This window comes from Otolemur garnettii, unplaced genomic scaffold, assembly GCF_000181295.1.
Source record: "Otolemur garnettii isolate 467f Iridium unplaced genomic scaffold, OtoGar3 scaffold00015, whole genome shotgun sequence".
NCBI lineage: Eukaryota > Metazoa > Chordata > Mammalia > Primates > Galagidae > Otolemur > Otolemur garnettii.
This window is the reverse complement of record NW_003852410.1, coordinates 6882210-6908337: the sequence shown is the minus strand read 5'-3', so window position 1 is coordinate 6908337 and position 26128 is coordinate 6882210. Positions and strand designations below refer to the sequence as shown.

At 43.4% G+C, this 26128-nt stretch overlaps 1 protein-coding gene across 4 annotated transcripts in view; it reads left to right on the top strand.

The window, feature by feature from the left end:
* Positions 1 to 786: 786 nt before the first annotated feature.
* ITPR1 (inositol 1,4,5-trisphosphate receptor type 1) overlaps positions 787 to 26128 on the top strand; it is a 338711-nt gene continuing 313369 nt past the window's right edge. For all 4 annotated transcript variants that reach the window (XM_023510682.1, XM_023510681.1, XM_023510680.1 and 1 more), the window contains exons 1-3: positions 787 to 1047; positions 1872 to 1947; positions 23652 to 23759. In XM_023510682.1, coding sequence (XP_023366450.1) covers positions 23668 to 23759 — 92 coding nt within the window. In that variant the 5' untranslated portion in view covers positions 787 to 1047; positions 1872 to 1947; positions 23652 to 23667. The remainder of the gene's footprint in view (positions 1048 to 1871; positions 1948 to 23651; positions 23760 to 26128) is intronic.

Genomic DNA, 26128 nt, shown 5'->3' with positions numbered 1-26128 from the left:
AGCCCTATTTTTCTGGTTTGCGGTTTATTTACTTAAGCATTTACAGCTCCCAGGAGCCAAAGGGCTGCTAGAAGTAGGGTCAGAACCGAGGTCGCGGTTTGAATTTATTTCCTGCCTCCCAATCTCAGTGCTGGCAAGTCACAACATAGCTTCGTTATGCGCCGGAGAGGTTTGTGTTTCACGACGAAAGACATGCAGTTTGGGTTCAGAAATGTGCTCTCACGCGACTTGCTCGTCCCAGCTTGCGTGGACCGTCGCTCCCATACTTAGTTTTTCGTGCAAATCCGAGCAGGGTGAAGCAGATTAAAATAAAGACAACCTCGCGCCTTTAATGCTTGACCGCAAACACTGGCGTTTTTGTGCCCAGGATTTCTGAAATTCTTGGCTCGCGGACCCAAGGCAGGGGGAGCTTGTAAAAACTTCCCAAAACAGAAATCCGAGCTCCTCCCCCCTCGCTAGACCCCGTGAAACCTGGATTCCAGCGTAGGGGAACAGCGGGAGAAGAGTCCCCAAGGGTTCGGGGCGCCCCCCAGGGGAGGTTTTGGGTCTTGGGCTCTAACCTCGCCGACTCTAACCGAAGAACAAGGTTTACTGCCTGGACACTAGGCGGTACACCCCTCCCCGGTCCCCGCGCGCGTCTATTTAGAGCCCAGCCCAGAAGCCCCGGGGATTCTGGGACTTGTAGTCCCTCCGCGCTGCCCCAGGCGCCGCCGCGACCCGGGACTCGGACTACATTGCCCAGGGACCTTCCCGGCCTATATAAGGAGCCAGGAGCCACTTCAAAGTGCAGTAACCATGTGGATGTGCTGCTGAAGCGTTTCCTCAAGCTCGCTGGGGTGGGAGGAGAGGAGGAGGAGGAGGTGGTGGAGGTGGAGGAGGAGGCAGGGGGAGGAGAGAGAGAAAGCGCACGCCGAGAGGAGGTGTGGGTGTTCCGCTTCCATCCTAACGGAACGAGCTCCCTCTTCGCGGACATGGGATTACCCAAAGGCTGCTAACCCCTCTCCTCGCCCTGCTCCCCTAAACCGGAGTGGCTCCCCGGGCACCAAGGTAGCGGCTGGGGCCGGGCAGAGGGCGCGGGGAGTTGGCATTGGCCCCCCGGGCGCAGAAGTTTTTGCCCCACTCTCTGGGAGTTCTTGGTGGATATGCATGCACTTGGAGTGCATTTGGGGGTTATTTTACTGCGGGCAGTTTTTCTGTGGGAGTTCATTTGAGGCGTTAACCCTTCTCAAGTATCCTCGACCCTAGTGTCAGGCTTTGAGGGCTCCCCATCCTGGACTGGAATGGCATTCCCCCAAGTTGGAAACTGTTGCCACAGCTGCAGGAAATAGTTTTTTTTTTTTTTTTTTTTTTAAGGGAGCTTGTGGGGGTGTCATATGCTTCTGCTCAGGGAAACCGTCTTTCTAAAAATGTGGCCCTCTTGCGCGCTGCCATGGTTGGGAGAATAATGCATGTGTGGGGGCCCCCGTGGGGAGGTTTTTAAAAAACGGAAGAAAACCGGGGGAGCAGTGAGGGATGAAGTGTGAACGAAGCTTATGCCCAGTGAGGATGCGGGTTTTATGATACTTGGTCTCCGTGCTGGGAAACAAGTGCCTCAGGATCTACCAGACACTTCCCTTAGTTCCAGCCTCCAGCACGTTTGAAGTTTGTGCGTGCCTAGTCGCACTTGTCAGTTACAGAAGGGAACCATATCAGCGTAGTTACCTGCGAGATCTTCATTGAAGTGCTCCCACCAACCCGCTTGCCAAGTTTGGAGGCGGGTCTCTCCAGGGAAGGTGGTTTCAGAAGGGGGAAACCTGGGATTTGGAGGCTTTTTGTTAGAGACCCACCGTCTGCGGTCTCCTGTTGAGTCTTCTTTCTTTCTAAATATTTAGGAGCTGACTACAGAGGAGCAGGATTTGCACCCCAGGCTGGGCGTGTTTTGGCAACAGAGTGCCTGACCCGGGTCAGGTGAGTGCTGTAGTCAATAATGAGTTTTTGTCCTAAGCCTGTTTTAAGTCCTCTCTAAACAGCCCTGGAGGTGGAGAATAGGAAAGAAACACACACACCCCCCAAAACACCAAACTCCGTGGCTGAGTCTTAAAAATTTGTCATCTGCCTTTGGTGAGGTCTTTAGGGAGCAGAGATCCAGTAGACCCGCCTGCCCTAGTATTCTTGGACGTTGCTCAGAATTGAAGCAGCCTGAAGGTTTATGGGGGGTGGGGGGGAGAAGCTATTAAATGCGGTAATAAAGGGGAAGCCCATTGCTGGCCTCAGAAGAGCGCCGGTGATTTAAATTCTGAAGGATGCAGTGCATTTCATCTGCCAAGATATGTAAGCAAAAATTAACTGCCTCTCTCTTTCAACATAGTCACTTTCTTTTTTCTTACTGTGAATGTGAACTTAATCAGAATAGGTTGGATTGCAAGAAATGAAAGTGGCTACAGCAAATTGAAAGAATTTGAACTTTAAAAAGGGAAGTAAGTTCTTACAGCAAAGATACTAGCATCCAGCCCTTGACTCAACCCACCTGACTGTCAAGAATCTGAGGGGTCCCTGTTGTTTTGGTGAGTGGAATATGAGCCGAGGGCAGCGTTTATCTGCAAACACAACAGTTCCTGTTTTTTTCCCCAAAATGGTCAGACTGCACTTGAAGAGAGGGAGGTTTCAACGGGTGCACGTACATCCCTATTGCTGCAGATTTGGCCATCAAAGGTCTTTTCTTCTAAAATAGTCAGGAACAGGGTAAACATCAGGGTAGTGAGAATGGGGTAGGGGTGGGTGGGTGGGTCTTAGTAACTTCTTTAACTTTCTAAATATTTAGCCGTTCCCTGGGCTACAATCTTTGGGCTTTTCTAATGTAGAAAATAAAAGTCAGACACTTCATTATAGTAGTCGAGTGCTTTTGTTTCCTGTTGATAAGATCCTCAGGAGTACTGCTGGAGTGAGAAGCATTTGGATGTGTGAGGTCTAGTTTCTTCTTGGAGTTCATTTATTGACTCACATGGCTGTGTGAGTATTCATAGGGCCAAGAATTGAGTTCAGCTCCCCTCTTCAGAGTAAGATTCAGATAAGGAGAAACAGATCTAATTTGTAGGTAAAAATATCAAGATTGATACATTAACTACTCGTATGCCTCATACAGAGAGTGAAATCATTTGCAGTAGCTAGTATGGAGTGGAAGCAAGATAGAAGCCTGGGCAGTGGAGCTGTACTGCATCCCACAGAGGCACCTCAGTGGGCGGTGAGGTGAGAGGGGAGCAAGGAAAAATGGTAAACTTACTGCTGTCGATGCAATAACTTGCTCATGCCCCACCAGTGATGAAAGAACTGTACTTAACCTTGATGTAAGAAGGAAATGATGTAGCCCCTGAAGTTGGAATAAAAGAATGGATATTTGAGTAGGTGTTAGATATTGTAATGAGTTCATTTTGGAAAGCTGTATCTTGAAAGCTGTATCTCCTCTGAATGAGGAGAGTAAAAAGAAACCAAACTAAACCTAAACCAAACCAAACCAGAAGGAACATTGTCTAAGTTGAGCATTAGGCCTCTGGCATAAACTGAAATAGATCTTGATCATCTGTATCAAAGCATCTGAGTAGGTTAAAAGGATCAGGTGTTTCTTGATCTGAGTAATTTGAAAGTTTAAACTGTAGTCAGTCTGAACTGGGAAATGTTGATTATCTTTTCATAATCATATCTTTTACCCTCCAATTTGTTTTGTGACCAGTTGTGCAGAACATTTTTTTCTTTTTCGTTTCTTTCGAGTACATTTATGTGTTTGTGTGTATGTGTGTTGAGTGCAATCTGCTCTTTGAATAATTCAAATCAGAACAGAAAGATTTCCCTCTTACTAGGCAGGGAAAGTTCTTCATGTTCTAAATGAATTACTCTGGCCTCCGCATTGAAACCCATGCAAGTCATTCGAGTCGACAAGAGTATTATCAATTTAAACAAAGTGGTTGCTTTTTTGGAAGGAATTGGCATCGTTTCTTTAGGAATGAGAAATGGAATAATTGCTTAGAAGAAATAAATGAACTCCACAAGCAAAATCTGTTGTCTTTCTCCTTAAGTTATTTTCAAATGAGAAAGACCAAAGTATGACAGGGAAAGAAAGATTGAGGAAAGAAAGAAAAAAGAAATACCTAGTTCAGTGTATAACTGACTTCCAGAGGAAAAACAATCACGTGGCTGTTTAGCTTCTTTTTTATTGATCTCATGGAAACTCCTGATTATTTAAAAGGCAACTCTTAAAAAACAAACCAAAATGAAATAGCAAATGCCAAATATGCACACAGAAAAAGTAACCAAAATAAAAGTAGGCCTGGAGTTAAGTTTCTAGGTCAAGCTGTCTTTGGATACATCTAATTAAGGAGTCTACACAAGGCCAGTGTCACATCTTATTTGCTATTGGTTTGATTTTTTTTTAAAAAATAAAAACACATTGCATTTGTAGGTTTCTGTTAACTAGAAGTGCATGTAATTTTTTTTCATTTTTGCTGTTGAAGGTTTTTGCCTGGCTCATTTGATGAATGCAGTTAAGGCTTAAAGTCAGTGACGTTAATGCCATAACTTCGTGATTCTTTCCAGTTGTCTTAGTGCCTGTGGTACTTAGATGATTGCTAATGAGGATGAACTGAATAAACCCCTGAAACTATCACCTTTGTTGAGATTCCCTAAATTGGACGTAGTTTAGAGTACTTGGTGTGATCAATCTATTTAACAGACTCCAATGCCTGCTAAAATTATGATTCAAGGCTAGGCACTGATAGTGCAGTGGTCGTGGTGCCAGCCACGTGCACTGAGGGTGGAGGGTTCGAACTTGACCCGGGCCAGCTGGACAATAATGACAACTGCAACAAGAAAATGGCTGGGGCTCGGTGCCTGTGGCTCAGAGGCTAGGGTGCCAGCCACATACACCAGAGCTGGCGGGTTCGAATCTATCCTGTGCCTGCCAAACAACAATGACAACTACAACCAAAAAATAGCCAGGCCTTGTGGTGGCCGCCTATACTACCAGCTACTTGGGAGGCTGAGGCAAGAGAATCTCTTAAGCCCAAGAGTTTGAGGTTGCTGTGAGCTGTAACTCCATGGCACTCTACCCAGGGTGACATAGTGAGACTCTGTCTCAAAAAGAAAAGAAAAAGAAAATGGCCGGGTGTTGTGGCGGGTGCCTGTGGTCCTGACTACTTGGGAGGCTGAGGCAGAAGAATCACTTGAGCCCAGGAGTGTGAGGTTGCTGTGAGGTATGGCGCCATGGCACCTTGCCAAGAGTGACATGGTGGGACTCTGTCTCAAAAAAAAAAAAAAAATTGTGAGTCAAGTATTTTACTCAGTATTCAACAAGTTTTGAGCACCAGCTATGTCCCCAGGCATATTGGTACTTGGGATATAATAGTGAACCAATAGTCCCCAAGAAGCTTAAATCCTAGTTGGGGGAAGGCAGACAATATAAATAAGTATTATCATATTAGAGGTAGTTAGTGCTATAGAGAGAAATAAAGCAGGATAAAGGGAACAGAAAACAGTGTGCTGGAAAGGATGTGAGGAAAGTGGGACTCTTGTTCATGCTGATGGGAGTGTAAAATGGTGCAGCCGAAGTGGGAAGCAGTATGGGGTTCCTCAAACAAAAAGAAATATTTACCATGTGATTGGTGATTCCACTTGTAGGTATGTACCCAAAAGAATTGAAAGTAGGGACTTGAGCAGGTGTTTGTGTACCCCTGTTGATAGAAGCATTATTACAGTAGCCAAAATGTGGAAACAACCTGTGTCTTATTGACAAATGATAAGCAAAATGTGGAATCTATATACAATGGAATAGTATTTAGCCCTGCAAAGGGAAATACTATACATGCTACAAAATGAATGAACCTCAAAAACATCATGCTAAGTGACATTAGCCAGTCACAGAAGGATACATATTGTATGGTTTCAGTTTTATGAGTTACCTAGAGTTGTCAAATTCATGGAGACCGAAGTAGAATGGAGGTTGCTAGGGGAAAGAGCAGGGGACAGTTTGTTTAATGGTTCAGAGTTTCAGTTGACAAAGTTCTGGAAAGGGTGGGCATGGTGGCTCATGCTATAATTCTAGCACTCTGAGGGGCCAAAGTGGGAGGATTGCATGAGCTCAAAAGTTCAAGACCAGCCTGAGCAAGAGCAAGACCCCATCTTTACTTAAGAATAGAAAAATTAGCCGGGTGTTGTGGCAGGCACCTGCAGTCCCAGCTAAGCGGGAGGCTGAGATGGAGGGATTGCTTGAACCTAGGAGTTTGAGGTTCTGTGAGCTATGATGACACCATGGCACTTTAGCCTGGGGGAACAGAGTGATAACTCTGCCTCATAAACAAAGTTCTGGAAATGGATAGTGGTGAGAGTTGCACAACAATGTGAATATACCTAATGCCACTGAATTGTAACAGTTAAAAATGGTGAATTTTATGTTATCTTTTACTGTAATAAGACAGACCAACAAAATAGGATAAGGGAGTACTCAAGTGGGGATTTGATCTTTAATATGCTGATGTTTGGGTATGGGTCTAAAGGAGGTGAGCTAATTTACTCTGGAGATAATGAAGGGAAAAGTCCTGAGCTGTCGGAGGAAGAGGGATGGGGCCAGTGTGGCCACAGCCAAGGGAGAGTGCTGGGAGCTTGGGGAGGAGAGGGAGTCAGGGACCCATAGCTCAGGGGCCAGGCTTTGCAGGTCGGCAGTGATTTTACCTGAGGACTTGTGCTCTTACAGAATTCTAATTGTGGTTTTCAACATCACAAAACTCCGTTGCCCTTCCTGAAGAGACTCTGGTGAGGCTGGCAAGATCATATACCAGATGGGAACTTAGTAGGGGATAAAACCCAGATTTCTAGACTGTCTGGTTAATCACATGACTTACCTGGGATTGTAGTTCACTTCAGTAGGAAAGCAGTCCTCTTTGATAAATAGAAAGCAACCAAACCTGTGGTTGGTTTGATAGCAAATTAAAAGAGCCTGGTGATAATCCTGGGCGTTTAACACAAACCTACGGCCTACTGCCAACCCCGCAGTGTGTCCAGTGTCATTTTCAAGGAATTACACAAGAGAATTGACCACCTTCTTTCCAGTGTCCTTGGGGAATAAGAAATTTCACATCAGTGATTCTCCCTCCTGATGAGTGATGTGAACCCTTGCATATGTGCAAAACCTAAACCTCAGTTTCTGCTACTTATTCCATTGGATAGTCATCTGCAGGCACCATGCCCCTATCTTCCCAGCTGTTCTGGAGGCTTAGATGGGAGGATTGCTTGAGTCCAGGACTTCAAGCTGCAGTGAGCTATGATCACACCTTTGATAACCACTTCACCCCACCCCGGGCAAAATAGCGAGACTCTGTCTTTCCAAAATACATTTTTAAAGGAGGAAAAATAAGATATGCATATTCACTGTAATGAAACATTAGGAAATAAAGATAAGCAGTGAAATAAAACATAAGCCTTTCCAGCCATCCAAGATTGGGTGCAGGCTTCCCCCGTTGGTATCCATATATAAACATTATGTGTTTTTTTTTATTTAAATATCATAAAAAGGGACTCATAAAGTACCTTCCATTTGGTAAATTATCTTTTGCATTCCGTACATCTTGAACATCTTATTAATAGACATCTGGTTCTAATTTTTCCGAACGTGTCTGTCCCTTTGTTGGGATTTCATTTTTATTGAGTCTGTGTTCATACTTGCTTGAGATACATACAGGGTGGACATAAAGTTGGTGTGCAATTTAAATAGTAATTACTATTTTACATATTAATACATGTTTGTATGAAAATACATGTAATTTACACATACTTAACAGTTTGAACTAGGATCCAAATGAGGTAGCTATATTACAAATGGTTGCTATCTTTATTAGTCTCTGTATATCCTCTATAATTCTTTTTTCCATGCTTTTTTTGGTGGTTATTGAAGAGTGACAGATGTCCCCATGGTTTGGATTTTGCTGACTGCATTAGTGTGGTGTCATTGAACATGCTCCTCTATCCACTCTATCTACCCTAATTTGGTAGATACATGTAGAGGCTTGGTCAGAATCAGGTTCTCTTTTTCTTTCTCTCTCTCTCTTTTTTTGCCAAGTCTACTTTGTGAACTTCACTGAGGGGGGTATGAGATACCTCCTCTTGTGATAATAGCAACCACTGACGCTCAATGCCTCAATCTATTAGTTCTTTGGTCAGCACAAGAAAGGCTGTTCAAATTGGTTCCTGAGACTTTTGCACAGGCCTTGTCATCTTTGATAGCTTTTTGTTTTCGGTATGACAAGATGTTCCAGGCTCATCTTCACTGTCTCTTGTCCCAGACCCAGAATCAGCCTGGAACAAGAAGCCCTTGTTCTTTTATGAGGAAGATGATATTAGAGATCTCCTTGTAGGGCCAGGTAGGTACTTTTGTTTTTTTGGAGACAGTCTTAGTCTAGAGTGCTGTGGTGTCATCATAGCTCACAGCAACCTCAGACTCCTGGGCTCAGGTGATGCCTCCTGCAGAGCTGGGACTACTGGCATCTGCCACAGTGCCTGGCTAATTTTTTCTGTTTTTAGTGGAGACAGGGTCTTGCTCTTGTTTAGGCTGATCTTGAACTCCTGAGCTCAAAAAATTCTTCCTCTTTGGCCTCCCAGAGTTCTAGGATTACAGGTAGGAGCTCCCATGCCCGGCCCATATAGGTACTCTTATCCTTCTCATCTTACAGGCGTAAAAACAGAAATTAAGATGAAAAAAACTTAAAACTTGAACTTTTCTTTCTTTTTTTTTTTTTTGAGGCAGTCTCTCACTATGTCACCCTAGGTAGAGTGCTGTGGCATCATAGCTCATAGCAACCTCAAACTCTTGGGCTCAAGTGATTATTTTGCCTCACCCTCTTGACTAGCTGGGACTACAGGCACCCACCACAACGCCCGGCTAATTTTTGGTTGTAGTTGTCATTGTTGTTTAGCAGGCCTGGGTCGGGCTGGAACCTGCCAGCCTTGGTGTATGTGGCCGACGCCCTACTCACTGAGCCACAGATGCCACCCAACCTAAACATTTTTAATGAAAATATTTCCAAAATGTAATTGACACATCTTAACTGAACATAATCTTAACTTTTTGCAAAGAATTCTGAACATAATCTTAACTTTTTTATAACTCAATTTTACCTTTAGTGCCTTGGGAACTTTCATGCTTAACATTTGGAGGACACTTTGATGGTTTGGAGGACACTTTGACAGTTCAGATAGAGATAGAAAGAACCCAAAGCTACATATAAAATGTTCTTAGGGTTGTAAAGTCACAGATGTAAACAAAAAACAAAGCTTCATTGTAATCTATTGTTGTCAGATACTTCGAAAAATTTATGCTTTGTAATGTTTTCCGACCTGTCCCATTAGCAAAACTTCTTGCTTGCTTTGGTATAAACTTGTTCTTCAGAGAAAGATGAACATAAGAAAAACATCACTAGCCTCCAAGTTCCTTGGTGTTCATTTGCATTTCAGGAGGTGCTTTATTTGGGAAGTGATTTTGTTTGTCGAGAACAGCTTGAAAGCATCTCAGGCACACATTTCTGAACAGAAAAAGCTGATACGACACCCAGGCTAGGCCCATTCATTTATTTGCCTTGTTGTGTGTGTATGAGAGGGAGAGGGAAGAAAGAGATCAGGTACTGAATGCTGTTCTCTTCCCCACCCCCTCTGTATATACTTTGCCAAATTCTTCTAAGTCTTTCTATTCCTTTAGGGCCTACCCAAATGCGTCCTTCTCTGGGAAGCTCTACCTGATACTTGAAAATCTGTCATTTGAAATTCCAGGGCACTGAAACCTATTTTGTTGCAGAACTTTTTTTTTTTTTTTAAAAACTCACAAGACTGCCTGGCACATAAGAAGTGCTCCCAAACTATTTGTCAAATGAAGTAATTTATATACATATTTTATCTCCTTTGAAAGGCTATAGGCTACTTCTTAGAAGAATCTAATTTCTTGTACTATCCCTCTACTGATTAAATATTTTGTGAACCGGTATATTGCTTGAAAAGCTGTGGAGAGTGGTGTGAGGACCATGTAGAAATGTATTAAGCATTTTCTTTTGATAGCTCTTGAAACGTTGTTCAGTACACCTCTCTGGAGGACGTCTGGTTGGGGGAATTGTTGAGTATTAGTAAAAGGGAGTGGGAGGAAGAATCAGGTAGTGAAACAAAGCCGCTTTCAGGTTGTAATGTTATTGCCCTGCCGAGCCACAGGATGGGGACTCCGGAGCACGGGGTGTTGATTGCTTCTTGGGTGCAGGCAAAACACTAAACATCTGTGCGTCTGTTTCCTCTTCTGTAAAATAGGTGTAAAAATACCTGCTTTGGGTCATTGCTGCCAAGTTATATCATAATAAATGTTTGCGCAAGGTCTTAGAGATTAAAAAACCAAAATAAGACCTTTGTCCTAGAGCATGGTTCCCAAGCGGGGGTGGTGGTGGTGGTTGTGATTTTGCCATCTAGGGTTCGTTTAGTATTGTCTGGAGACATTTTTTGGTTGTTACTGTGGGGGAGGGGTGCTGCTAGCATCTTGCGGGCAGAGGCCAGGATGCCATGCTGATCAGCATCCTTACAGGACAATCCCCCACAACTGAGAACTCTCTGCTCCAAAATGTCAGTAGTTCCAAGGTTGAAAAGCCTGGTCCTCCAGTGAGTTTTTCAAGCTTAGTGAGAGTTTTGATCTCTGTCTGAGGATATTGACCTAACTTGATTTGCTGGTATTTTGTGGTTTAGGTTATGTGGGCAGAGGGGTGTCTCCTCAGGCTGGGGATGACTACAACTTTTTTTTTTTTTTTTTTTTTGCTGTTTTTGTCTGGGGCCAGGTTTGAACCCACCACCTCTGGTATATGCGGCTGGCGTCCTACTCTTTGAGCCACAGGCGCTGCCCCGGACTACAACTTTTTAATAAAATAAATACCCTCTCCCACCTCCCACAAGCACCAGCCTTGGTATCCGGAGCCCTGTGGTCCAGCTTTGGCTACTGATTGGCTATATGACCTCTAAAAATCATGGGTCTTTGGGTTTATTTATTTTTTCTACCTATAAAATGAAGAATTTGGGCTAAATGATCTGTACCCATCAGATCTAAAGTTCTCCGTTGAACTTTTGGTTGGCTTCTCTTACTTTGTCTTACTTTGGCCTTGAGGGGTGAATCGAAGGGTTAAGAGCAATTGTTGGTATTGGCATCTTTTTAAAGAAACAACTCTGCATATAGTACCTGTTTTTGAGAATAGGTTATTTTAGCAGACGTGTTTGTAAAAAAGCAAGTAGGTTTATTTTTGTGTGTCTGTGTGTGGGGGGGGATGTATAATGAGCAACACTAGAAAATCACTCTGAACCTCAGATTTACAACTGCTGTTTCTGAGATTGTCATGAAGGGCCTCGCTTGAAGTTGAAACTTCTCAGTTGGTGACTTCCTTTGGGACTGGCTGAAAACGAAAGCAGAATACAGTTTTCTATGCTACGAGAGTGGTGCTTTTGGCAATAGAATAACTTATCTGGCGAGGGGACACTCCACATTTTTGAGGGCGATCTGATTAGCAGCTAACACAAAGGCAAGGAGGGGCTGCGTGAAACTGTGTGGAGAGGAGGGTGGCATCACATTCAACTCAGCAATGCTGTGCCGTTCATCCTCGTTTCACAATAAAGATGATATCGTCCAGCATCTTTACTCAAAGGAAGTTCCAGAATTAACCCTGAGAGTGCCCAGTAAGAGAAGCAGCAACCGTTGTAAAGAGAACCTTTTTATCCCTCTTGGAGGAGTCACCCATAAATGTGTTAGGTTTTCCGTGCCATGTATTTACAGTCATATTACCATATATGTACCTGGGTGAGGGTGTCCTAAGGAGACCTGTGCTCTCTGGAGGGAGTTTCCTTGGCCTCTTGCCAGGAGATTGATCAAATGCCAGCAACTCTTCCTTTTTCTGGGCATACTGTTGTTTTTCCTCTGAAAGGCCTCATGGCTTGCACGCGCTACCCATCTCTTTAACCTGCCCCAGTGGGGGCTGCATGACCTAAAAATGGAAGCAGGGCCTTTTTGTATTGGTCTTTGTCCATGGTCCAGAAAGGGCTAAGTACCATATGGCCTCTTGGCTTGCCACATGCTTTTAAGCCTTTATGCAGAAGCCTTACTTTAAAGGAAGCTTTTTTGATCTTATTGTTTTTTAAGACAAGCAGTAATGAAACCCAGCACCAAAAGACTTTGGCAAGTCTCCTTTGTTTTTGAGGAGGTGGTGGGAGTGTGGATATGCCAAAAAAGAACAGGGAAGGCTGGTGGATTCTCACTGGCTATAATCTTCAGCGTCATGACTGTCCAAGTGCTTTGTCCTTTGGAGCCAAGTGGCAAAGCTTGGTGACCAAAGGGTGCTCATGGGATGTTCTAGGAATATGATGCAATCATCCTGTTCTCACCTGGCTGTGCTTTGGTCATCCTGGTTCTATTAGGAATAGTGGGGACAATGGCCTGTGGGACTTGGCACTAACATGTTCAGGAAAATGCATTTCGTTACGTTTCTCTTTTTTATACTCATTTAAAACTTGCTGGTTGGTAGGGCTGAGCTTCAGCTGATTGTACACGTAAGCACTAAGAAGTTTAAAAAGGAGTAGTTTATGAGAGCAGAAAACCAGATTAGAAGGTAGAATAATAACAGCAAACAAGAAAGTTTCTTGTGTTCCCCTTCCTGTGTGTTAAGTAAGCATATTATTTTCTTATTTAATCCTCAGCGTAACTGCATGAGATAAGCCCTCATTATCGCTATTCTGCAGATGAGGAAATTGAGGGCCAGAAAATGTAGGTAACCCAATCAGGGTTAGAATCTTCCCATCACTCTTAAAATAAAAGGCCCACTTTTTACCCTGGCTAGTGAAGTTCCCTTGGCCCTGGCTCTTATACTCTGACCTGACCCTGTACTTTCTTCTTTTCCCCATTAATGCTACAGGCGTTGGGTTGGTTTTCTGTTCCCTGAACTTCCCAAGCTTTCTTCTGCCTTAGGATCTTTGTATTACCTGTTTGCTCTACCTAAAATGCTCTTGAGCCTGGTTTTTTTCTGTTGACTGTCTCTTGACTATCAGGCCTGGGCTTAAATATTCTCATCTTGCCAAAATTAAGTTGGTACTCAGTTCTTGTCAGCCACTTTTAATTATTTGCATGTGCTTATCACTGTCTAGTTTGTCTTGTTGTTTTATCTCATTCATTTGGCCATTGTCTGTCTGCCTTCCCTAGAATACAGTTGTCACGTGAGCAGGGACCTTGTCTGTCTTGTTCTATATCCGCAATGCCTCAGGTAGTGCTGGCACAAAGAAGTTATCAATAAATGTGTTGAATGAAAAAGAAGGTGTAGGTTTCAAATCGAGGGGTCTACTCTCCAAAGCTCTGGCTGTCTGATTGTATATTTTGCATTTTCATCCTTTTATATAAATTCGTTGAATTTATGAAGTATTAGATCAAAGCACACAGCCAATGCCAGAACAAATATTAATCAAAGAAAAGTTTGTCACAGCATTTTTTTCAAACTTTTGGTTCTCAGGAGCTCTTTTTTTTTTTTTTTTTTTTTGAGACAAAGCCTTAAGCTATCCCCCTGGGTAGAGTGCTAAGGCATCACAGCTCACAGCAATCTCCAACTTCTGGGCTCAAGTGAGTCTCATGCCTCCGCCTTCCAAGTAGCTGGGACCACAACGCCCGGTTATTTTTTGGTTGCAGCCATCATTGTTGTTTGGCCCACCACCTTAGGTGTATATGGCTGGCGCCTTAGCCACTTGAGCCACAGGTGCCGAGCCTCTCAGGAGCTCTTTAAATGCTTAAAATCTATTGAGGTCCTTAAATAACTTCTGTTGATGTGAGTTAATATCTGTCTGTATTTACCACATTAGAAATTAACACTGAAAAAACATTAAAAAAAACCATAAGTCATAACATAGTGACTTCTTTTAAAATGAACAATAACTATGTTTTCCAAAAGAAAATGTTTTGTGAGAAGAATGGCATTGCTACACCACATTTTTTTGCAAATCCCTTTAAGGTCTGGCTTAATACAGGTGTCTATAAAGTTGGTGTACAATGTAAATAGTAGAACCTAGCTGGATTCACATATCCCACATCTCTTCCTGCCTTCAGTCTGTCGAGACGTCACGTGCCTTTCAGCCTCTGGAAAGCTCCACTGCACACGTGTGAGAGATGGAGTTAAAAGGCAAATAATGCCTTCGTGTTATGAAAATAGGTTTGACCTTAGTTTCCTTGAATCTCTGGCCACCATTGAAAGCCACTGGCTCATGGGATAAGTGGTCATTTGAAAGATTGGGTGGCAACAGAGAGCATTTGAGAGGGCGAGAAGTTGAGGGCTTACGTGGCGGGATGCACCTGAACATCCCCAAGTCTGGGTATCATATCAGATCTTTCTGTTTGCGCGTGGGAATGCTGTTCAGTTGTTTCTGCGAACAAAATTGCTTCCTACCTACAGCTCCTGCTAAAATGCAAAGGAATGTCTCAACTTGGAAGCTGGTGGTATTTGTCTTATGTTCATCTTTTTGTGATGAACAAGATTATATACTAAGCAGTCCAGAAGTTCTTTAGTGGGATGATGGATTATTAAAAATTTATAAAGCATAGGTTCTTCCTGTCTCTGAGAGCAGCAGCATCCAGTGTGACTTCCTTTCAGTTAGTTCTCAACCCTTAGTTGGTTCTTCTTGTGGCTTTTGGTCTCAGATGAAGTTGCGTCCTGCAATAGAAATTAGATTGTCTTGACACGTTACTGTTTTTAGGTTCTGTTACAACTGGTGTTACAGGAACCAAGGTGGAATCTATTAATAATAAATGAGATTTATTCCATGCTAGCCAGTTTAACTGTTTAAGAAGAGTAAATGATTACAAATCCAGGCCACTGGGGAATATTTTGCATGGATCTTGGGTGATGTATATAAGATTTCCACTGTTAAGGTAATTGAGTGTTAAAACACATGGGGTGCTTGGTCATTAGGAAATCAGTGTTGCTCTAGGGGGTGTAGGCAAGGCAGGGGGTCCTAAGTGCCTCATCCTCAGTGCTTTACAAAGGCCCATTTAAGGTTAGACTATCAGTGGGATTCCCCACCACCAAAACAACAAAACAAAACAACAGCCAGAACAAAACACTGAAAGTCACACTGCTCAGCTCACTTGGCCAGGAGGCTTCATCTTAAATAAAGGGGACTAGCCTCTGTGTGTGTCGTCAGTGAAAACCTTCGGGTCTGTAGTTTGGTGGGGAAGGGAGGTTAATGGTGTAACATCAGTTTCTGATTTTCTCTCATGCCTGACTACCCTTGAGCGTTAAGTGATAACCTTAGGTAACTTCTTGGTTTTTGAAATGTTCTACTTTAGTTTCAGGAACTGCTAACTTTTAAATGCTGAATTATGTGTAGGCGAAAGTTGAGAATTTTTTTTTTTTTAAAGTGAATATAATGCAATAAAGTGTGTGCAGGAGAAATAATAGATGGAAAAATTCCAATAAATGAGTTTTCTGCTTCTTCAGTAATGAGTAAGTTTTCTGCCACATTCAAAGCTTTTAGCCAAAAAAGAAAAAAAAAAATCTAAAACCTATCTTGAACTGCTTAGAATTAAATGAACGTTTCTTTTTCAGTGAGGCCATGCTTTGGCCTGTTTTCACACCAAAGTGGAAGAGGTTCTAAATACTAAATTATCATCCCTTTGAAGAGGTTTCCACCACCACTCACAGCACCACTCACTTGGTTTGATGTTAGAAGAAGGGGGAGTTGAATTTGGGTCTGGCTGTCTTGAGTGTTGTCAAGACGGGCACTGAAAGTGATGATACTTTGCACGTGCTGAAGTCATCTCTTAGCCTTGCAGAGGATTTAAACAGTTCTTCAGAAATGTTTCCAACAGTGTTGATCAAGTAGATAGGGGTGAAGGAACAAAGCATAGATGTTTTCTTTTCCATCTCATTCAGAAATACCAAAATGAACACCTAGTAAGGGCCAGGTAGTGTGTTGAGCACTTGATATGGATTGTTTGGTTGACTCCTTACATGGACCTGGAGAAGTAAGAGAGTAAGAGTTGCCTCCCTCCCCCACTTTTTTTTTTTTTTTTTTTTTTTTTACAGAGAAGGGAGCTGAGGTTCATAAAAGTTACATAAGTTGCTTAAGGCTACACAACTGGTAATTGGTGAAGCAGGAATTCAAACCCCAAGCATTCTGAGTCTGTATTTCTCACTGTACATTTTTTTTTTTTCTGAGACTCACGCTCTGTGGTTCCAGCCAGAGTTCAATAATATCGTCATAGCTCACTGCAGCCTCAGGCATCTGGGCTCAAAGTGATCCTCCTACCTCAGGCTCCTGAGTAGCTGTGACTACAGATGTGTGCCACCATGCCTGGCTGAGTTTTTCTGTTTTTCTAGAGACAGGGTCTTGCTCTTGTTCAGGTGAGTCTTTCTCTTGCTTAGGCTGGTCTCGAACTCCTGAGCTCAAGGGATTCTCCTGCCCCAGCCTCCCTAAGTGCTAGGATTGCAGACATGAGCCACCATGCCTGGCCCTAAGTATACATTCTTGTCTGCACTCAAAAAGTCATTTTAGATATACAAAAAGGTTGGTCAATGGGGATAAAAGTTAGGAATTTTATTGCTTGCGCCCACATTTCTCACAGAGATCTGCTGAAAAGGGCCAGTAGGCTTCTGTTATCTATCTTGATCCAACAGTGTAAATTTGGCGTTGATTTGTTTTGGAAAACGATCACTTAAAAATCAGTATAACTCTTCTAGGCAGCATATAGGATGGCACTGTAGTGACACCGAACTCAGGTTTGATTGTGTGCTGGGTCCCAGGCACTGTCCCAGGAACTGGGATGCAGTAAGGAAGATGATGTCAGCGACCCTTGCCCTCATGGGTTTGTATTCTAGTGAAGAAGACAAATAAGCAAACAAGTGAATAAGCAATTGTGGGATAGTGGTTGTGGGCCCAAGTAGGGTGGTGGGATTCTCGAGAGAGAAGTATGTTGGAAACATACAACCTAGATTTGGGAAGTCAGGGCTTCCCAGTGGCAGTGACGTCTAATTGGTGCTGTAAAGGGGAGTGGGAGTTAGCTGTAAGTGGTAATGGGGAGGGAGGTGACTATCTTAGGGGACAGAACGTGCAAAGGCCCAGAGAACAGAGGGGCACAGAGCAGGTTGGGGGATGTGGAAAAAGTTCATTATGATTAGAGTATGAGGGTAGGGTAGAGGTAGGTAGGGGCTAGATCATGAAAAGCCCCCAAAATATTTGGAAGTTTTTAAGCAGGGGATGATAATGGTCTGATTTTCATTTCTAAAAGATGGTGCTGGCTGTTGTGTGTAGAATAGATTGAGGAGGAAAGAAAGATTCAGAGAGATGAGTTGAAGGCCTTACAGAGTTCAGCTGAGAAATGATACTGGCTGAGACTCAAGTTGGCAAGGGTAGTGGTGTTCAAACGGTCAGAAGGTTCAAGGGATATATTAAAGCTTAAAATCAATGAAATTGAAGTTTGATTAAACTTCATTAATTGACTTGATAGATTGTTACTGAGCACTTACTGAGTGCTGGGCATTGGTGGTGGGAATACAATTGTGTACAAAATGGATCCCAAACAGATCTCTAGAATGCAGTATGTGCCTTGTGGGGGTGTCAGACAGGAATTACACAAAATAAATGTGAATTTGTGGCTGAGATGAAGGCCAGGAAGGAGAGATCCATGGTGCAGAGAAGTTGTAACAGTGGAATTTGACCTTCTCTGGGAGATTGGGGAAGATTTTCTGTTTGAAATGATGATTGAGTTCAGATCTGAAGTGTGACTTGACTTTAACTAGAGCAAAGGGTGGATTAGGGATGAGAGTGCTGTAGGCTGGAGAGAACAACATGTGCAAAGGTCCTGTGGCATAAGGAGAGAGGGAGACTGGTGGTGCCACCAGGCTGGAGGGGTGGTAGCTGAGAAGTGAGTGTGAGGAGGAGCAGCAGGCCGGGCAGGCAGGGGAATTCTCTGTGGTATGTTAAGATGCTATGGGCAGCCTAGAGCAGAACCCTCATTGCTGTTGGCCACAAGGTATAGATGTGGGAGTTGTCACGTAGTGATGACTGGTGCCAGCAGAGTGGACAGGAAGACCAGGAGAAGTGCAGGCAAGGCAGAGAGCAGCACAGATTCTGAGGACCACCACCTCGGGCTTCTGTGCTCCAAGGAGGTCTCTGAATTTGTGTGTTTTTATTTGCACCTTTCTTAGGAATAGCTTCAAATGTCCCTGTTCTTAACACGTGTTCAGGGAACAGTTTCGGTGGAAAGCAAAGGGAGCTCAGCCAGGGGCAGTGTGAGGCTCAACAAAGCTGCTGTGGCCTCTGTTTTCAGGAGTACCTTCCAGGACCAGTGATCCGCCTTTCTTTGTCCTGCTCAAGCCACCCTGGAAGAATCCTACACGATGTCCCAAAAGTCAATTCCTAAGTCACCATACATAGGGAAAAACGGGAAATTGTAGTTAAATGTAATTTTATTTACAAAATTTTATAAAATATTTATAAAATATTCTCTATGTGTTGGCCACCACTTTGTAACATTTTGTAAGGAATATTTTGTAAAATTTAGCTATGATTTCCCGTTTTCTCTTTGTATGGCAACTTTTGGGACACTCTGTTTTAACAGGCGGTTTGACTGATCAGAGTGGTCTGTGGGGGGTGGTTTAACAGCAATAGTTTATATAGATGGCATGCCATAAATACCATCTTGCTGTTCCTCATGGCAGATAGGTCTCCTTGTTGTCCCCATTTTACAGCTGGGGATAGCAAAGCTTAGGGAAGTTCTTCTGGAACTTGCCTGAAGTCCTGTGGTGAGTAAGTAGAAGAGCTAAGGCTTGAACTTGGGTACTTTGACTCTGGAGTCTCAGCTCCTGTCTGCCGCAGGGTGAGGGGTGCTCTTGAGGCCTTGCCTGATCAGGAATGGGGAGAGGATGGTGACACTTTGTCAAGAGAAGTAAGTCTTTTTTATTTTTTTATTTTTTTGTAAATAAGATGGAGTCTGGCTATGTCTCCCAGGCTGGTGTGCAGTGGTGTCATCATAGCTCGCTGCAACCCCAAACTCCCAAATAATCCTCCTGAGTAGCTGGGACTCCAGGTGTGTGCCACCACACCTGGCTAATTATGGAGAGGGAGCCTTGATACGATGCTCAGCCTGGAGAAGCAAGTATTAAGCAGAACTAAGCTAGATCACGTTCCCTTGTTTAGAGCTCTATGCATCAGGGGCAGAAGAGCAGCCAAGTTCGGGCGGCACCTGTCCTTTGTGGACAGGAGAGGGTACAAGCACAATTTTTCTTTTAAATTAAGTCTGTTTTAACATGAAATAGGCCCATTGCCCTGTGTTTAAGCAGAAGCTGGGACTGTCCATAGGAGACATTGTGGGAGGATTCCATTATTGGGTGAATGATGGAAGTATGTGCTGTACAGAATTCCTTCCAACATTTATTCTATGCTACTGTGTATTTGGGAAAGGCAGAAAGGCTGTGTGGTTGGGAGTTGAGTATAATTTCATATTTATTCAACTTTTTCCTCAACAGGAAAATTAGGATCTTTATCTTCCCTAAAGTGAAATATATTGCCACAGGTCATACAGGAGTTCATTTGTTATGATGCCCACCTGACTTTTTAAACAGGCGTCCTTTCCTTTTCTGAGTTTAAATTTTGAAGCTCTGGAATCTTCCAGAATTTCACTTTATCTTTTACTGAAAAATAATACGAGTAGCTAACATTGAGCAATACAAGTGTGCCAGCCACGTTACCAAACACTTGTCAAGCCGTGTTTTATCTGTTCCTCACAACAGCCTCTTGAAGCTAAGTATTAGCCTCATTTTACAAAGGATGAGACAAAAGCAGAGAGGTTTGGTGGGCTGGGAGGCAGGGGCCTGGAGCCGACCACCTGAACCTATCCTGCTGTATGTCAGACCTGGCTTGTCAGCCCAGAGCCCTGGATGTCCACACAGCGTTTGAAGTCCTGTAATTACCCAGCGCCTTGGCAGGTCGGCGCCAGCTCTGTTTGCTCAAAGGTGGTCCCCTGTCATTGTGTGAGTGACATAGGAGCCCTGACTGCAGCTGCTAGGAAGTTTGCAGGCACAAATGGTCCCCAATCAGATAAAGAGATAGGCTCTCCCACCCTGCTTCTAAACAACAGGAAGTCTTCCAGAAGATTGGTAGCAGGGCCATGGCTTACCGGGTGGACTTTCCACCTCCTGCCCTCCAGGCCACCAAGGTCTGTTCTGTTCCCTTTCCCAGCCTTTGTTTTTCTTTCCAGGACATCACTGATATTGCACCAGGACCTCTCCCCCTTCTCCCTCCTAGCTCTTCCTCCACTTCCCTAAGAGTGGAGATGCTGGAGGTTTGTAGCCTGACAAGGACGCCTTCTGCCTGGTCTTTTGTGAAAGAAATTTTTGCCCGAGACCCCTGGGGAAGAAGCTGTCCTTGCCACCCTTTTTGCTTGTTTTTTAATTGGACCTTTGGTGGATTCCCCAGTTGAGGATCCTTACTAATTGTGGTGGCTGTACTGGCCTGTGTTTTCAGTGGAAAATGTGAAATGTGGCTAAAGGTTACTTGTTCAATTATCTTGTCTACTTAATAAGCATGTTGGTTAAAAAGAAGATATTAATTTCTTTTTTTTTGACTTAGGAAAGTATTACATGGCAGAAAAATTAGGAAAAAGAATTGTGGATAAAGAAGATACTCAGTTCTCCCTAATCTTACCACCCAGAGAATAAGAATGGTTAACATTTCAACTTAGGTTCCTGGGATTGTTGTTGACAGAAAGGTTCACTTAGGAGGTTGGCGCTGGTAGCTCATGGTTACGGCGCCAGCCACATACACTGAGGCCCGGGCCTGCTAAACAACAATGACAGCTACAATGAAAAAAGTAGCCGAGTGTTGTGGCGGGTGCCTGTAGTCCCAGCTACTTGGGAGGTTGAGGCAAGAGAATTGCTTAAATCCAAGAGTTTGAGGTTGCTATGAGCTGTGACACCATGGCACTCTACCCAGGGCAACATAGTGAGAAAAAAAAAAATAAAGGTCCACTTAAGAGTCGGACCTGGGTTATAACCCTGGCCTCTTGCTTGCTAATTATATGTGACTTGGGCATCTTAACCTCTCTATACTTCAGTGTCCCCACCAATAAAACAGCAATAATGGTGCCTGGTACATTATAGTCGTGAGGATTCAGTAAGAGGACACTGTGAACCCCTTAGCACAATGGTGGACATGGTAGTAGCGCTTGATCAGTGTTAGCTAGTATAATCAGAAATGGAAATAGTGCAGAACCCCGCTATAGAAATGCAGTGTTCAGACATCTGTTATGATTATCAGCTGCTGGCAACATTGGGTACGTCATGTTTTGTCATTATAGAACACTGAATTGTGTCTGCTGCTTCTCATTGAGGGCCTGGAATCTTTGAGTAAGGTGTCTAGGTGGTGGCAGTAGTTCAAAAAACAGCAGTCACACTGGTGTTTCCTGGCCTGGTCTCCCTTGGGGGCCAAATGCTCATTTGAAGGGCAGTCCCAAAAGGAGATTAGTCATGCTGGTCAGGGCTCCAGTCCTCTTGCCTGAGCGCACACCTGCTCTCCTATGCTTGGCAACTGCCTGGTGTCCTTATTTGAAGCCAGAGTATGCAGACACAAATTTGGCCTGACTCTAAATTCAAACAGAAATCATTTTCTAATAATTGGTCCCAGAAGTGCACTCACTCTCTGACCCTCTAGGTTAAAACTTTTAAATAGAAGCATGTAAATGGCCAGGCGCGATGGGTGGCTCACGCCTGTAATCCTAGCACACTGGAAGGTTGAAGCAGGTGGATTGCTTGAGCTCAGGAGTTCGAGACCAGCCTGAACAAGAGCAAGACCCTGTCTCTACTAAAAACAGAAAAAACTAGCAGGGCATGACAACACATGGCTGTAGTCCTAGCTACTGAGGAGGCTGAGGCAAGAGGATCACTTGAACTCAGGAGTTTGAGGTTGCTGTGAGCTACAGTGATGCCATGGCACTCTTATGCAGGGTGATAGAGTGAGACTTGGTTTCACAAAAAAAATAGATGAGCACATAAGGGAAATATTAATTCTCCTTGATGTTTTTCATTTGCGCAGGCTTTTTGGATGTTGTTTTAAACATTGGTTTGCTTTTAGGTGTAACATTTCTAACTAGGAAGAAATGATGCAATGATTGGCAGGATTCAATTCCGTACTTGGCAGACTATCCCTCTGCACAATATTTGTGTGTCTTCCTTCAAGGTCTTGGAGATGCTGGCCCTTTTTTTTTTTTTTTTGGAGAGTTTATTTTGCATCCTCAGTTGCTGTCTCCCTTATAAATAAGTTTATGTACAATGAAATGTTCTTTATCTGTCTTGCAATGTTTGGGTTGTTTGGAGGGTGGGGGATAAATGAGCTTTTCCCGGCAGCTTCTCACAAGCAGTTGAACTCTGAGGTTCTTTAATGATTTGATTTCAGCAGCTGGCATTCCTGCTAAGGTAGGAGGATGCTTCCCGAAGTTGCGTGCTGAGCATTGCTGCATAATTCTTCCTAAAGAAAACTGGGCACCCAGAAAGCAATTGAAGGAGAGACAATACTGTTCCACACCATTACAACTCCGGTGTCTGTGTGGGATAAATGGTTTCTGGAAGGGGAAGTAGAAAGGAAAAGGTATCTAAAGGGTTCTGAGCTTGGAGAAAAGGTCTTGGGAAGACCTCTGTTGCCCTTGGCATCAATACACCAGGTACCTGAGGGAATTTGGGGCAGTTAGCTGCAGTCCACACCAACAAAGTCTTCTCACGTAACAGACTGGTTTTTAAAAGTCAGTTTAGCTTTTTACCATTGGCTCCTGCTTTTCGACATGGATCAAAGTTGTTTCTATTAATCATATCAATATTTTTGTTGACATGTGTGTGTTGGACGATTTCTGAACTATGTAGAGATTTCTTGAGACTTAGTGCCTTTCCAGGACTGTCTTTCACTAGCTGTATGTTCTTGGCCAGGGAACCTTATGATTAGTAGTTGGGTAGAGAAGGATCTAAATGCCTTCCTCCCTGGGGAAGTGTTTCTTGATGAAGGATGAGAAGGAAAGACTTGAAAGTAGCATTTGGGTGAAGTGCACACAGTTGTTGAAGTCTTAAAAGGCCGAGGACTTTGTGGTGTTTGTTAGCAGGTTTCCCCCTGTTAATTTCATTTGTTCTTTTGGTTCCTCGGCCTAGGCACTATGGTCTTGCCAGACCCAAGTTTTATACCAGGTGTTTCCTTCTGACTTAACATTCCCTGAGGCGAATTGAATATGTTAATGTTTCCTAAGTCTGACTTTCCAACTCCCTAATCACTGCGAAGTTCTTGGCAGAGTTCCCTGCAGCCTTTATATTCACTGAGGTATTTATTATCGAGGGTCCTCAACTTGTAGAATCTGATCCAGGCATGGTTTTGTTAGAAACAAATGTTACTGTGGTTGGAATATCCTGAAATTAAATAATATATGGGGAAAAAATGTTGTTGCATATGTCCTTACTTGGCTCGTTGGATTGCCTGCCTGTCAAACTCTTTATTTAAATTTGACTTTTTAAGTAAGGCGCTTTGGAAAATTGGGCTAAGCCAACTCTTAGTGACTTTTTTTCCCCCTCTGAGCATTTCTTTCCTTTTAACAATGTTGCATATTTTACTTTGTCTAGGATTTTCGAGAAAGACATGTCTGACAAAATGTCTAGTTTCCTACATATTGGAGACATTTGTTCTTTGTACGCCGAGGGATCGACAAATGGATTTATTAGCACCTTGGGGTAAGAGCATGAAATTTCTTGTGTGGCATGGTTTAAGACATCATAACATCAGCTTAAAACTGTGATTTTTTTTAAAACCCAGGAATGTTACCTTTTTACTTGGCTTTCTAAGGGCAGTTGAAATCACAAATACCAAATCCCACGTTGGCCAGGTTTAACCTCTCACACAAAAACATACTTTTATTTCTGAAAGAACCTCATCAGGACTGTACTAATTGTGAATTTATTGTAATTTGCTGTTTCATCATATAATTTGCTAAGTATATGGATTATAGATTAAATATTAATATTTAAAGACCCCAGAGAAGTGCTTTTCAGTTTTATAAAAGCTCTTTTTTCCAAATAGTGACTCATTTGTAATAAAAGCAAATACCAGAACTTCTGGGATGTTTATCTCTCTTTTTTGAAAAGACCCTTCTTCCTCTGAATTGCTGTATACATTTGGAAGTTATAAATTGGGCAAAATTATATAAATCAGATTTTCACTCTTTTGTGCTTTCTTTAGTCTTTATACAACTTTTAAGGGCCCAGATATACTCCATAATATACACATTTGATTATCTCCTCCCTCCACCTCCTACTCCTATTGTCTAGAAGCGGAAATGAGAAGTGAAGTAGTCCCAAAGGCAGACAGAAGCAGAATGGAGATTCAAGATGGTTAACTCCAAAATAGTCTATATTGTCTTCGTGTAGGAATTGTTGAATTTGGCAGGAGCTGGTCTCAAATAAATGGGGGGAAGGAAAGCCAACAGCTTCTCTAAGAACCTTGTTCTTATAGCAGCCAGAACCTTTTAAAAACAGTTCTAGCTATTATTTAAAGCATGCTTGTTTTCTGGTATGTGTGCAGAATGAGTATTCCCAGGCTCTCATTTGGGTTACTCCACCCTCAAGGAGCAAATTATTTCAGATACAGAATTATAGCTCAATTAGATCTGTTCTGAAAGTCATCCAATAAAAAGAAATCATCCTTGACTGCCTGGTCTCCAAATCCAGGGACTGTTTCTACATTGGACTGCTCTACATTATGGACCCTTAACAATTAGCTTGTGTGATTTTTGGCAAAGGGGCCTCCTGCTGCTCACGCCTTACTGGCTGCCCCTTCTTTCTTCTTGGCTGGCTTCTTCCCCGTCTCATTTTCTCCCTGAAAGCAAGGGAAATTCATGTTTGAATCTTCCACTCTCTTGTTCTCAGCAGTGACAACAACAATAACACATGGCAGTGGTGAGCACTACGTGAGCCCTCTGGCTGTTCCCTGTGTGCCAGGCAGGGTTTCACAGCTGAGAAGACTTAGCACTCCAAGGCTAGGGCTGCTGACAGTTACTGTCTACAGGACAGTCTCTCCTTCGTGGCTTCCCTGAGCACTCCCTCCTCCCTGTCTGCCCATAAGCCCTGCTTGGATACCCTGTTTAAGCCTCAGGGCCACACTATGCCCACCTTTCCTGAGACAACTTTTCTCCTAGCTGATCCCCTGAAATCTTAGCATCTTCTACCCCTTTCTCCCTTGCTTTCAGGGCATCTATATGAACTCTTTGCTTTAGAAGTGTTTTCCTCAAGTATTAGAAATGAAATGATGAGGCCCCGGTGGGGGGGAGGGGGGAGATATAGTCTCATTCTGTCACCCTGGGTAGAGTGCCATGGTGACATCATAGCTCATAGCAACCTCAAACTCTTGGGCTCAAGTGATCCTCTTGCCTCAGCCTCCTGAGTAGCTGAGACTACAGGCGTGTGTCCCAGCACCCAGGTAGTTTTTCTATTTTTAGTAGTGATGAGTCTCACTCTTGGTCAGGCCGGTCAAGCAATCCCCCCACCTGGCAGTCCCAGAGTGCAAGGATTATAGGTGTGTTTTCTGCATAAGAACTCAGGCCATGCAGTAAGATCTTGTGTCTTGAGGCTGAAGGAGCTAAACTTCTGATCAGCTACTCCAGATGCTTTGACTTGCCTGCCAAGTAGATACAGAGCTGATAATCTTGGGCATCTTCTGGGCAACAAAGCAGACAGTTTACTGCCTTCAGGACCTTGGAGCCTGGTGCATCTTTGGAGTCTTCTCACGGAGATAGAGAGACAGGGAGTGGCGGGGGTAGTAAAGACTTAGGGCACTTTGTGAAGAAGGTGGAGCTCTGAATTGGGGTATTGAAAGATAGGAAGGACATTAGGAGGTGAATTTTGGTGGAACCAACAGTAAAGATAAAGGGTGAATGGTACCTTGCATTTGGGATAAGAGGCAGTACAGACTAATGGAAGCAATCTTGGAAAATGAGCCAGTCCTGCTAATACCAGTTTTAGGAATTTGGACAAGTGATGTATGATTTCATGGAGCCTTAGTTTCCTCATCTCTTCAAAGAAGTTTTTTTTTAGTGATTCTTCTAAAA